Source organism: Rhincodon typus, chromosome 5 (assembly GCF_021869965.1).
Source record: "Rhincodon typus isolate 14 chromosome 5, sRhiTyp1.1, whole genome shotgun sequence".
In the NCBI taxonomy this organism is placed as follows: domain Eukaryota; kingdom Metazoa; phylum Chordata; class Chondrichthyes; order Orectolobiformes; family Rhincodontidae; genus Rhincodon; species Rhincodon typus.
The window spans coordinates 39234564-39248838 of record NC_063336.1 but is presented as its reverse complement, the minus strand read 5'-3'; the positions used below and the strand labels follow the sequence as shown (position 1 = coordinate 39248838).

General features: G+C 39.0%; 1 protein-coding gene across 1 annotated transcript in view; it reads right to left on the bottom strand.

Moving 5' to 3' along the window:
* pex7 (peroxisomal biogenesis factor 7) overlaps positions 1 to 14275 on the bottom strand; it is a 78053-nt gene that overhangs the window by 32694 nt on the left and 31084 nt on the right. The window contains exons 6-7 of the mRNA XM_048597295.1: positions 1763 to 1869; positions 1530 to 1643 (exon numbers count right to left, since the gene is read on the bottom strand). Coding sequence (XP_048453252.1) covers positions 1530 to 1643; positions 1763 to 1869 — 221 coding nt within the window. The remainder of the gene's footprint in view (positions 1 to 1529; positions 1644 to 1762; positions 1870 to 14275) is intronic.

Below are 14275 nucleotides of genomic sequence, written 5' to 3'. Positions count from 1 at the left end.
ACCTTCTCTGAACTGCCTCCAATGAAATGATATATTTTCTTAAATAAGAGGAACAAAATAGCTCACAGTACTGAAGATGTGGTCTCACCAACACTCTGTACAATGTCAGTAAGACTTCCCTACTCTTATACTACGACATCTTTGAAATAAGGGCCAAAATTTCATTAGCCTTCCTGATTACCTGCTGCACCTGTGTGGTAGCTCTGTGTTCCATGCACAAGCACCCTCCAAGTCCTTTTGTGATGCAGCTTTCTGCAGTTTTTCACCATTTAAATAATATTCTTCTTTTGTACTTCCTTCCAAAATGAACAATTTCACATTTTCCCACATTATACTTCATTATACTTCTTTAACCCATCAATCCCTCTCTGTAAACCGTTTATATCCCCTTCACAGCTTGCCTTTCCAACCATTTCTGTGTTGGCTGAAAATTTGGCTCTATGGCTTCCTTCTTTCAAGTCATTGTCGCAGTGCCAGTACTGATCCCTATGGAACTCCACTGGTCTCTAACTGTCCCAATATAATATCTCCAACACTGCAGGTTCTTATGGCTTAACCTTTTGTGAGATACCTTGTTGAAGGCTTTTTGGCAGTCCAAATACAACATGTATACTGATTCTCTTCTATCCAAACTGACTGAGGCTTCCTCCAAAAACCCTAATAATTTAGTCAGGCATGTTTTCCCTTTCATGAATCCATGATGATTCTGCTTCATTAGATTATGATTTTACAAATGTTCTGCTATCACTTCCAATACTTTTCCACATCAATACTTTTCCAATAATAGATGTTAGGCTAATCAGCCTGTAGTTACTTGCTTTTTGCCTCCCTCCCTTTTTGAATTGGAGGGTGTCACATTAGCAGTTTTACAATCTTCTGGTATTTCACTAGAATCCAATGACTTTTGGAAAATTACAACCCATGGATCCACTATCTCTGTAGCTACGTCTTTTAGGATACTAGGAATCAAGCCTTCAGGGTTAGGGGACTTAATTGTCTTTAGCCCCTTCAGGTGTTGAGAAAGGTTTGAGCCTGGCAAAAATTTTGGAAATGTCAAGGTAATCAAAAGTAAATCATCAAAGCAGTGAGGTATAAGTATAAATGATAATAATAAACAGCAACAACACATAACAGATATGTCACCAGTGGAATAACCAAGCTAAAAACCATTATCAACCATCAAGGACTGCCAGATCTTATTGCTTATATAAAGTAATAAAATGTAATGTTTCCTATCCTAACATGTTTCATACTGATGTTTACATTTTTTATAAATTAAACATGTATAATAGCCAGTAATCTACAAAATGGTCAGTTTAACTGTTAACAACTGGAATTGATGAAATCCTGAAATGAAACATGTCACACATAACATGAGACTTGCAGGTTTAAATAAGCTAAGTCTCCTGAGCGAATACTTCTCAAAACACCACGTACAGAATCACAAGCTTAAACCATCTAACCACCAAAACAAATTTAAATGAATTGTCAGTGACAAGCTAAATGGCAGAAACAGTAAATTAACTTACTTTAACTCTCCGTATAGCATAAGTGTGGCCAACGAGATGATGTACTGGCAGTCGGATATTTCTTAGGTCCCAGCACCTTAAACTACAGTCAACTGCTCCAGTAACAAGCATATTCTGGATTAAATATAGTGGACATTTATTCTTTATATCATTTTTTCCATTATACTTTGAATCACAATACAAACAATCATCAAATTGAAATGGATTTATTCAACTGATTTTTATATGCTTACCTGATCATATTTACTCCAATCACAGCTCAGTACCTCTGCTTGATGAGCCGGAATAATTATTCTGGCTTCTCCTGCTTTTACATCCCAGACTCTTAGAGTGTTATCACCTGAAATTATATGAACAGTACACTTGGCTCTTTTACTTTCCTCCATTTAAGTCAGTTTCCCAAACATACATCCAGCAAAACAGATGAGGTCTCTCATTATCTATGCAATCTAGCTAGTTTCCAGCAATACACATGTTGCATTAGAATGAGAATTTGATGGTGTATTCACAGCTGAAGTATTGAGAAAGATAAGGTGTCAGCAAGCATAATGGCACATATGAATTGTTCTAACAGAATCCACACCTAGAGATGGTCCAAACAACTGAAAAAGATTTAAAATTAATTGTATTCTTTATCAGTCCCATCCACTCTGCAGATAATCGAAGCATTATCAAGAGTCAGAGGTATACGTGGGTCGATCACCCTCTCCCATCCCTCAGAGCAGCAGATGAATTTCCATTGGCATGTTGGCAGATAGGAGGCAAAGATGGGCCATTAAGTGGCAGATATACCTATTGTGCCTAAATAAACAGGTTGTCCATCAAAGAGCTCTCAAACTCCAGCGTGGCCAGTTTAAGAGGGCACTGATAGATGCAATCCTGGTGCAATTGTTAGAATTGTTGCAGTTGAATCTCATGAAGTATCTAGAATAATCAGATCTGCTCGCTCCTGCCCCACCCACCCTCTGCTCCTTCCCACCTGAAACCAAACAAACAGTCAAATAGCAAACTAGATTTTTTAGCTTCCATGTCCTAAAAGGGATCACGTATAAAGGGTTGATTGCAGAATAGTGAAAAATTGAAAATAAAAACCTTGATCAACCAAGAATCTGAAGTTAATTCCATATCTATACCATATATTCAAATAAATCAATGGAACACCAATGGGATCCGCAATATCAGGACTGAATGCAGAAGTGGTAATGCAAAGGTTCGAATGGATAGTGTTCCCCACTATACAATCCAAACTCTGGGTTCGCTATGTAATTGACACTTCATGCTTATCAAACACACAAAACTAAAAAAACTCACTGACACATAAACAACAGCCTGAGCGAAATAAAATTCACAAAAGAAGGAGAGAACAATAACCGACAACCCTTCTTAGACATAATGGTGGAACGTAAGAACAACGGGGAGCTCCAGAACATCACACAGACGGACTAGATACTTAATTAGACCAGCAACCACCCCAACACCCATAAGCAGAGCTGCATCAGGACATTATTCAAATGAGCCACAGCACCCTGCAGCAACCCTGAACTGGGCAAAGCAGAACAGGAGCACTTATACAGAGTTTTTAAAAGGAACAATACCCAAAAAGCACAATCCGCCATTACCTCCACGACAGACCACAACAAGAAGACACGACATGACCAGACACACTAGTCACCCTACCATACATCAGGGACATATCAGAGATGACCACAAGACTACTCAGACTCCTAGATATCAGGGCAGCCCACAAACCAACGGCCAGCCAGCAACAACTACTGACGAATGAAAAGGAACCCATACCCACAACCAATAAAACTAATGTAACGTACAAAATACCACACAAGGACTGTGAGAAACATTACATAGGCCAAACTGAAAGAAAACTGACAATAAGGATACACGAACAACAACTAGCCACCAAGAGACACGACAATTCTCACTTGTCTCACTACACATGGACAAAGAGGAACACAAATTCGACTGGAACAACATATCCATAATCGCACAAGCCGAACAGAGACACACCAGGGAATTCCTGGAGGTCTAGTATTCTAACCAGAAATTGATCAACAAACACATTGAATTAGACCCTCTATACAAACCACTGAGAAACAGAACCGGAAGTGATGCCAACCACCCCAGCAAGCCAAACAGTATAAATAACAAGCGGGACAGAACACCAACGCTTCACTGGAGACGCACTGACGATGGTAGCTGGCAGAGTAATGAAACATCTGCAATCAAACACAACAAAAACAAAGTTGCTGGAAAAGCTCAGCAGGTCTGGCAGCATCTGTGGAGGAGAAAACAGAGTTAACGTTTCGGGTCCGATGACCCTTCCTCAGAACTCAACAACAGCAATCAAACGCACTGGCTTGGCAAGCAAGTCTGCAACCTAGTTCAATATCTCTTAAATTACAAATGGTAATGTCATGCCAAAGGTAACAAAAGGCTAACATGTACTGAAGATACTTCACAGAGGGATATTACAGAGAACAAGACAGAGAAAAATGTGTTACTGGTGGGTGCATGGAAGCAGATGAGATCAGTAGCAAAGGGTCTTCAGAAAGAGGTATTTTCTGATTTTGGTCTCTGGTTGAGCAAGGGTGTCTACAATCACTAGAGGCTTAAAGAGAAATGGAGAGTTGCCTGACTGAATGCTGGAGCAAGGGCCTTTAAGTAATCTCATACCCTGGAGAATAACAAAAGCGCTGTGGAGAATTAAAGTAAATTCTTAATATCATGACATATCTCATGTTGGTTCCAGAAGAACTGAAATAGCTCAATATTCTGGAAAGCATAGGGGAACTCTTGAATGGAATGTAAAATCAGTTCAGAAAGTGATTTGTTACTTTGAGGCTTAAGGAACAAGAGTTTGAAATATAGGGTTAAATTAGCTGTTCTTGTTTATTTTAAATATTGTAATGTAAATCTTTTACAGTTAAAATGTGAAATTTTGTGTTATAGATTTGTCAGCTACTAACTAGACATTTGAATTTCTTTTTTAAAACTAGTGGTCTACCTTGAGAACATAACAGCGGCTTTAACTTCTGCTTTTGGTTTTGATTTGCCAATAGAAAATCTGAAGCCGAACAAATTGCCCCCAAGTTTCACCCATGGATTCAGTGTGCGGAGGTAGGAGAATACCCAGGTCCATAAAATCAATCTATTAAAATGGCTTTACGGACATCGGACTTCTGGTCTGAATAGAAGCAAAGAGACCAGAAATCATAGAATTGCTACAGTGTCAAAAGAGACCATTTGGCCCATTAAGTCTGTACTGACCCTCCAAAAAGCACCCCACCCTATCCCCAGAACCCTACATGTATCATGGCTAATCCACCTAGTCTGCACATCCCTGGATGCTGCAGGGCAATTTAACATGGCCAATCCACCTAATCTGCATATCTTTGGACTGTGGGAGGAAACCGGAGCACCTGACGGAAACCTATGTAGACATGGGAAGAACGTACAGACTTCACGTGGACAGTCACCGAAGCAGCAATACTAACCACTGTGCAATTCTGCCACCCTCAAGTCAGGAAAGATGATCCCAGAAAATATGAAGAGGCTGCCAGCTATGGAGGTAAGCTGTGCAAATGGCTAACCTCAAAGATACTGCACTGTCCAAAGTTTAAAAATAAAGAATTAAACAGAAACCATCTCTCCAGTCCTCATCCCTCACAGTCCCATGGGTCATGCCAACCCATGTCACTTCATACTTTCCACCTATCCCATGGCCCATTATGCTATGGTTGCCAATGTATGCCACCCAAACAACTTCTCTGGCCCTTTGTGCTCCCAATGCTAAGGCATACCTTTTAAACAATCCCTATGGCCTCTCATTTCAAGTTATGCTACCCACACATCCACTATTGCTCCTTTAAAACCTCTGTGCCAAGCTATTTCTCTCTACCCATCCCCATAGTCCTAATACCCTCCATGGCAAGGTATGCTTCTACACCATCTCCCATGGTTCATCATATTCTCTATGCCACAGTACATCCCACATGGTTCTGTATAGCCCCTATGTCAACTTAGTGCCATTTCATGCCAACCCATGTACCCCAGTCATCAGCTTTTGCTATAAACCTACCATACCAATTCATCCAGTAGTATCCACCATGTACATCCTTGGGATGCATGCACAGCAGAGATATGATAAAGTCCTATTAAACAAAGTTTTAAGTATATACTGCAGATTTCACGGTATTGGAACAAATACTCTCATTCATAAAAAAAAAATTTCCATTGATTACATTTACGTTCCTTCAACTAAATAAAACATTTTAACACAAATATTTCATTTAAGTGCACAATCCCTGATAACAACAAAACTTGAATTCATAGACCACATCAAAGTGTACATAACTTGTAGCTGTCAATCAAACTGTGAAATGACAGCTAGCCTATTATGACAATGGATGGTTGTGAAATCAGTCATGCAGCACTAATTCTGTAGTAGAAGCCCCTTAAGCTTATGTCAACAGTGAAGTAGCAATCAATATTTTTTCACACATTCCAAACATTTTTTTTCAAAAATTTAAATGTCATGACAGCTTTATAACTTCCTTTGAAAAGTTCTTTTGCCAGATCCTCCTGATACTTCTGACAGATCACTTTGACAGGTCCTCGAAACACATTTGACAGATTCCTTTCGACCAGCTTCTTTTAATAGGTCTTACTAACACATCTGACAGCTCCCTTTGAAAGGGATCACTCTATACAGGGGTTCTCTCAGAGTCATTGAGTCATACAGCACAGAAACAGATGCTTTGGTTCAAACTGTCTATGCTGAACATAATCACAAACTAGTCCTACCTGCCTGCTCCTGGCCCATATCCCTTCAAACTTTTCCTATTCATGTATCTAACAAATGTCTTTTTAACGTTGTAATTATACTTGCATCCACCACTTCCTCAGGAAGTTTATTCCACACACGAACCATTCTCTGTGTAAAAAAATTGCCTCTTATGTCTTTTTTAAATCTGTCTCCTCTTGCCTTAAAAACGTGCCCCCTAGTCTGGAAATCCCCCATCTTAGGGAAAAGACAACTCTATCTATACCTCTTATTATCTTATAGACTTCTATCAGGTTGCCTTTCAACCTCCTACACTCCAATGAAAAAAGTCCCAGCCCATCTAGTCTTTCCTTATAACTCAAACCTTCCATACCCATATCCCAGTAAATCTCTTCTCAACCCTCTCCAGCTTGATAATTTCCTTCCTATAACTGGGCCACCAGAACTGGACACAGTATTCCAGAAGAGGCCTCCCCAATGTCCTGTACAACCTCAACGTGACTTCCCAACTCCTACACTCAAAGGATTGAGCAATGAAGGCAAGCGTGCCAAAAGCCTGTCTATATGTGATGCAAAATTTAAAAAATTATGTACCTGCACCCCTAGGTCCCTGTTCTACAAAATACCCAAAGCCCTACCAGTAACTGTGTATGCCCTACCATAGTTTGTTGTATCAAAATGCAATACCTTGCATTTATCCAGATTCAACTCCATCTGCCATTTTTTAGCCCATTGGCCCATTTGATCAAGTTCCCTTCATAATCTTAGAAAACCTTCTTCACTGTCTACAATGCCACCATTTGTGGTGTCGTCCACAAACTTATTAACCAGGCCTTCTATATTCTCATCCAAATCATTTATATAAATGACAAACAAAAGGGGACCCAGAACCAATTCCTGTGGAACACCGCTGGTCACAGGCCACCAGTCAGAAAAGCAATCCTCTACCATTACTCCCTGTCTCCTGCCATTAAACTAGTAATGTATCCAATTGGCAAGCTCACCCTGAATCCCATGTGACCTAACTTTACTAATTAGTCTACCTTGCGGAACCTTGTCGAAGGCTTTACTAAAATCCAAATAAACAATGTCTACTGCTCTGCCATCATCAATCAAGTTTGTGAGACACGATTTTCCTCACACAAAACCATGCTGACTATCCCTAATCAATTTTTGCCTCTCTAAATGTCCATAAATCCTATCTTTTATAATCACCTCCAACAATTTACCCACAACCAAAGTCAGACTCACAGGTCTATAGTTTGCCGGTTTCTCCTTACAACCTTTCTTAAACAAAGGTGCAACATTAGCCACCTTCCAGTCATCAGCACCTCACCTGTAGTTATAGATGATGCAAATATTTCTGCAAGGGGTTTCATAATTTCCTCCCTTACTTCTCACAATGTTCTGGGCAACCTTAGATCAGGTCCCAGAGATTTATCCACCTTCATATTCTTTAAGTCCTCCCGAATTTCCTCTTCTGTACTGTGAACTGTTTTTAAAACATCAAAATCTATTTCTCTGCATTCTCTTGGCTCCACTTCTTTCTCCACAACAAAAACTGACGCAAAATATTAATTTACTATCTCTCCCATTTCTTGGGGATCAACACAAAGATGACCTCCTTGATTTTTAAGAGACCCTGCTCTCTCTAGTTACCCTCTTGCTCTTAATTTGCAGAATCTTTTTGGATTATCCTTAACATTATCTGCCAATGCTATTTCATATTCCCTCTTTGCTTTCCTGATTTCTCTCTTAAGAATGCTCCCACACTCTTTATATTGATTAAGAGATTTGATTGAACCAAGTTGTCTATATCTAAAATGAGATTCTCTTTTATTCTTGACTAAAACCTCAATATCCTTATTCATCCGGGTTTAACATTAACTATAAATAAGGAGTTTAGTGTGCTCAGTACAAAGGGATTAATTCGTGAATATTCTCTGCAATAACCTTCATTAAAAATAGGTAAAAGTAGCAAATATTCCATTTTACTGAGGTGGAGTTATTATGTTAATGGGGCTTATTGGCTCATTGTCCTGAAATGAGAAATCCAGGTAGAGTTTTACATATAAAGCCTTTCTTCATTTCATTACAATATAAACAATTTCACATTCTGCTTTCCTTTTTGAAATTAATAAGTCAACTTATAGAGCTATACAGCATAGAAACAACACCCTTCAGCCCACCATGTCTATGGCGACTAACAAACACCAAGCTTTACTAATCCCATTTATATGTACTTGGTCATAGTAGGCTATGTCCCAGTATTTTATGTACTCATCCAGATGCTTCTTAAATGTTCCTAGTGTACCTGCCTCCACCACCCTCACTGGCAGCACGTTTCATTTATCTATCACTCTCTGGATGAAAAAAAAGATTAGATTCCCTCTAAAAACCGCTTGCTCCTTACCTTAAATGTAAACTTCTTTGGTCTTAGATACATCTGCTATGGGGAAGAGATTCTCGTCATCTACTCTACGTCTGCCGTAATTTTGTACACCTCAATCAGATCCCTCCTCAGCCTCTTCTGCTTCAAAATAAACAGACCCAACCTATCCAGTCTCGCCTCATAACTGACACCTTTAATCACAGGCAACATCCTGATTAATCTCCTCTGCACCCTCTCCAGTGCAATCACATCCTTCCGATGGTGAGGCAACCGAAACCGCAAACAGTATTCCATCTGTGGCCTAACCAATGTTTATAAAGTTGCAACAAGACCTTGTTGTTCCTATATTCTATGTCTTAACTAATGAAGGCAAACATCTCGAATGCTTTACTTACCACCCTGTCTACCTGTGCTGACATCTTCAGGGATCCATGGACTTGTACACCAAGGTCTCTTTGTTCCTCAGCACTCCCCAGAGACCTACCATTCATTGTGTATATCCTTCCCTTATTTAACTTGTTAAATATATGCACTACATAAAATGTACCACCCCGTCTCATATTACAATGGCCTGGAATTATCATCCTTATTTTGCTTTCCACATGACACAAATCTACTTTATAATTAGTGCCTCACAATTTTTTAATGTGGGGAAGCTGTTGTGCTACAGATACCACATAATTCTGATTGACGAGGAGACTCTCCTGATCTTACCACCTGCCATAGGCATATCTGAAAAATTTAGATTGATAATCAAGCTATTTGACTATGTTATGACATTCCTTCCTTGATTATCAAGCCCTGAGTGGGACTTCTGCCCCAGAGGCAGGGTCACTATGACTGCACCTCAAGACCTCGTGGCCACTGAATACCACACTAGAGGAAAACTCTGCTGCTAAGGCTTTGAAAAGTGTGTGGCCAGCTAAGAACGAGGTGAAAAACTGTGACCTTTCTTTGTGGTTAAGGGGTATTTCTCCTTCTGAGGCACAGTCCCAAACACAGCTATATAGGGTTCAAAAACTGTTCAAGACAACTGGTCCAATTGAGGCAGATAAGGGGTATAAATAAATATTAAATAAAACTAATGGCAAGTAAAAGTGGTGATGGTTGTGAGGAGAACATTTCAATTATATCTGGTACATTTGAGGTAGTTATGAGGATAGAAGTTATATATATGCAGAGCCAAATATCTCAAACACATTCAGCCCAGTAATTCCCAGCAAACACCCTCGTTCCTAAGGCCTAAGGGGTGGATATTGCATCCAAATTTTTGGTGGTGCTCCTAACGGAGGAGCAATCAACATTCAAATGAATTAGGAAATGGTGGGGAAACTAGAAAATTCTACTCCATCTTATTTTCATGACTGCGATAGGCTGTACCTAAAAAAACTCATCCCCATCCAGGAAATTCTTAGCAACAAATTAGAATAAAAATAGGACCTATGCCCCATTCTCTTGAATTTTGCATCCAAGAAACTGGCATTCAGAGGTAATTAGGAGATTTCAACTTGTACTCAAGAGGAAATAATTACTTCACTCACTTCAATCCTTATAAACCCAATTCCCACCCTGAATAAAAATCATCCCTTTAATTTTTGCTCAATGCAGCTGTTTAATCAGCGAGATTAGAATTGCATTTTCTATCCAATGGAATGCTGCAAAACATACTTAAAGATCAAATCTTTAGATAAATCATGTGAGCATTTGTTTTCAAGCCATGATCTCAAGGCTTTCATTTGCAATAAAGAAATTAAACAGCATGACCATGTTTTGACAGATGTTCTGCCTCACCATATCAGTATATCAATCTGCTGTGCCACAGTGCAGTATGATATAGGTATTTGCACTGTAACTCCTCCACACAAATTCCTGAACTTAGTTTGGTTGATGAGTGGAAATTGAATGTTTATTTGTGGAAGGAGAAAAAGAGTCAGAAGAGGGTTTGATGGGTGATGCTTTATCTGTGTAACTCGCTTGTTTAACCCATTTTTTTGTTAATTCCACTGCTCCAAAGTATCCAATGACGAATAAAGCTGAATGTTAGAGGTATAAGCAGAGACAAACATTGAATATTCCATGAAACATGATGTTACCCATGCAGTTAGGAACATGGAAATGTCATCGCCAGATTCCAGCTGGTTAAGGGTAAATAATTAGAGTGCTTTCAACATCTAACAAATCCTAGGCGTGTGATTTCCAGTCATAAGCAAAGTTATAACCAAAGCTGAAAGCAGCAAGTGGCATCTACTACTGGGAGACACTAATATATTCTTTCTTATTCCTTTCCATTGTCTCATTTCTCTTTCTCTTCTAAGTTCAGCTGTTTGTGAGACTTTTAAATATTTTCTCTGCCATTCCCTGGAAGAAAAATACTATAGAGGCAGAACCATCTCAGCAATCAGTTGTTATAAATTCCTCTAAAAATTATAGGCTCGTAGTTTTGATTTGAAATAAATTTAGAACGTGAGGAATTTATATCACAGAAACACACCATTCAGCTCAACTAGACTATGCTCCTATTTATGTTTCACACAAGTGTCTTCTCCACCATATTTCATTTCACTATATCAACACACATCCTTTTTCACTAGTTCATAGGTCATGGACATCACTTGCTGAATTAGTATTTATTGCTTTCTTGAACCACTGCACTAGATGAGAGGTAGGTCTGCCCACAATAATGTTAGGAAGATCCAGGTCCTTAACCCAGCAACAGTGAAGGAATGTCAATACAGTTCCATGTCAGGATGATGTGTAGCTTTTGAGTGTTGGCAGGGGTAGTTGGTGGGAGGAGAGACAGAGGGAGACAGAGACATCTTACAGGTAATGATACATCTGTGTCCTGTTGCCTTTGTCCTTCTAGGTGGTAGAGGCCACCAGCTTGGAAGGTGGTATCTATGGAGCTTTGGTAAGTTGCTGCGGTGCATCTTGTAGATGGCACACTCTACTGCCAGTGTGCATCCATTTTGGACAGGGTGAATGTTGACAATATTAGGTGGTTACCAATCAAGTGAACAAAGCCAGAGATGAGAAGATTTTTTTCTCTCAAAATATTGTGCAACCTTGAACTCTCTGCTTCAGAAGGCAATGGAGGCATGATCATTGTATATTTTTAAGGAGATTGATTCCCTTGTCTAACATGAACCTAAGGTTATCAGAGGTAGTTAGGAATATGGAATTTAGAACACAAACAGACATTCAAGAAGAACAGGAAGCTAGCAAAAGTGGAAGGGTAGCACTGTCAAAGATCACATTTATGCAATATTTAGAGATGACTGGTTTAGTAAATCATGATCTGGAATTGGCTGGTGTGGAGATGAATAATAAGGGAAAGAGGTTACTAGTGGGAGTGGTCTACAAGGCCTTGAACAGTAACTACAATCTGGAAGTATACAAGATGATATATTGGGTATTTATGATAAAGGGGCATCTAAAATAATGGGTTAATTTTAATCTATATATGAATAGGAAAAATCAGATTGGCCATGGTGTTGATAAGGAATGATGGAAGAAATTTTTAATAGCTTCTCAGAGCAGCACATTCTGAAACTGGCCAGAGAGAGCAGTATGTGTTAGACTTAGCATTGTGTGATGTGGCAGGATTAATTAATGACCTCAGAGTAAAGGCACTCCCGGGTAACACCTATCACAATGTAATTAAATTTTATATTCAGTTTGAAAAGGCAAAGATTGGGTCTGAACTCGTATTTTAATCCTAAATAAGGGCAACCATGTGAGGATGCAAGCTGAACTGGCCAAAGTGTTCTGGGATGCTAGGCTAGGGTATAGGTGACTAAAGAAGCAATGGCAGATATTTAAGGGGATATTTAAGAATACTCAGAATAAGTCTATTCCTACTCTAAAGAAAAATTCTAAAGGGTGGACTCATGATTTGTGGCGAATGAAAGAAGCTATGGAAAGCATCACAGTCAAGGAAGATGCATGTAATTATGCAATGATAAGTAGCAGGTCGGAAAATGCAGAACTGCTGAAAATGACTAAAAGGTTAATTGGGAGGAAATAATGACAGTATAAGACGAAGCTAGCTAGGAATGTAAAATATGCAAACCAACAGTTTCTACAGGCATGTAAAAAGGAAAACAGTAGTCCTCTGGTCCTCTAGGAAGTGAAAATGAGGAATTAATATTAGATAAAGAAATGACAGATGAAATTAACAAATATTTTGCTTCTGTCTTCACTATAGAATGTACAAAGACATTCCAGTCATAACTGTAAATCAGGAGGAAGGGAGAGAGGAACTTAGTGAAAGTACTATCACAAGGGAAGTGGTTCTAAGAAACTGATTGAGTTGTGAGCTGACAAATCTCCAGGACCAGATGGACTTTACCCTACGGTCTTAAAAGAGATTGCTATTGGGGTGGTAGCTGCATTCATATTAATTTCTAAAATTCCTTAAATTAAGGAAAGGTTTCAGACTGAAAAGTAGCACATTTAACTCCTTTAATTAACAGGGGATGAAGGCAGAAAACAAAGGAAACTATAAACCAGTTAGCCTGACATCTGTCATGGTTGAAGTGTTAAATTATTTACTAACAAGATTACTGCTGTGCACTTAGAAAAACTCAGGGTAATTTGGAAGAGTCAGCATGGTTTTGTCAAAGGGAGATCATGTTTGACCAATTCATTGGAGCTTTTTGATAATGGGAAGCTGGTAGATGTACTATACATGAATTTTTAAAAGACCATTTGTTCAGTTTCGTTTTATCAAAATAAAAATTCAGGATGTAGAGGGTACCATATTAGCATGGATGGAAGGTTGGGTGGCTGGCAGAAAACAGAGTATGAAGAAATGGTTCTTCATCTGATTGGCAGAATTTGACAAGTGGAATCCTGCTGCGGTCAGTGCTGAGGCCTAAATGCTTTACAATTTACATCAATGACTTGGATGAGGGGAGCAAAGGCATGTTAGCTAAATACACAGATGACATCAAGATAGGTAAGAAAGGATTTTGTAAAGAAGACATAAGGAGATTGCAGCTGGACATAAATAGGTCACTTGAGTGTACAAAAATCTGTCATAATGAGTGTAATATTCTTGTATATGAGTCACAAGACATTAGTATGCAGGCACAGCACATAATCAAGAACTCGATGCGATGCTATCCTTTATTATCAGATGAATTGAACATAAAAGTAAGGATGTTATAATTCAGTTATATAGGCATTGGTGAGACAGTATCTCAAATACCGTGTGCGGATTCGATTTGCTTATTTTAGGAAGCTTGCGCATTGGAGGCAGTTCAGAGGAGGTTTACCAAATTTACTGGAATAATTGGATTACCTTAGGACAATAGGTTGAAAGCTTGGGCTTACTTCCACCGGAGTTCAGAAGAATAAGGGCTGACTTGATCAATGTGTATAAGATCCTGAGTGGCCTTGATGAAAATGGATGTGGAAAGGACATTGCCTCTTGTACATCAATCCCAAATAAGGGAGGACTGTTTTAAAATTAGGGTTCACCCTTTCAAGTTGGAGATGAAGAGGAATTCTTTCATACCAAGGGTTGTGCGATTTTGGAATCATAGAATCCCTACA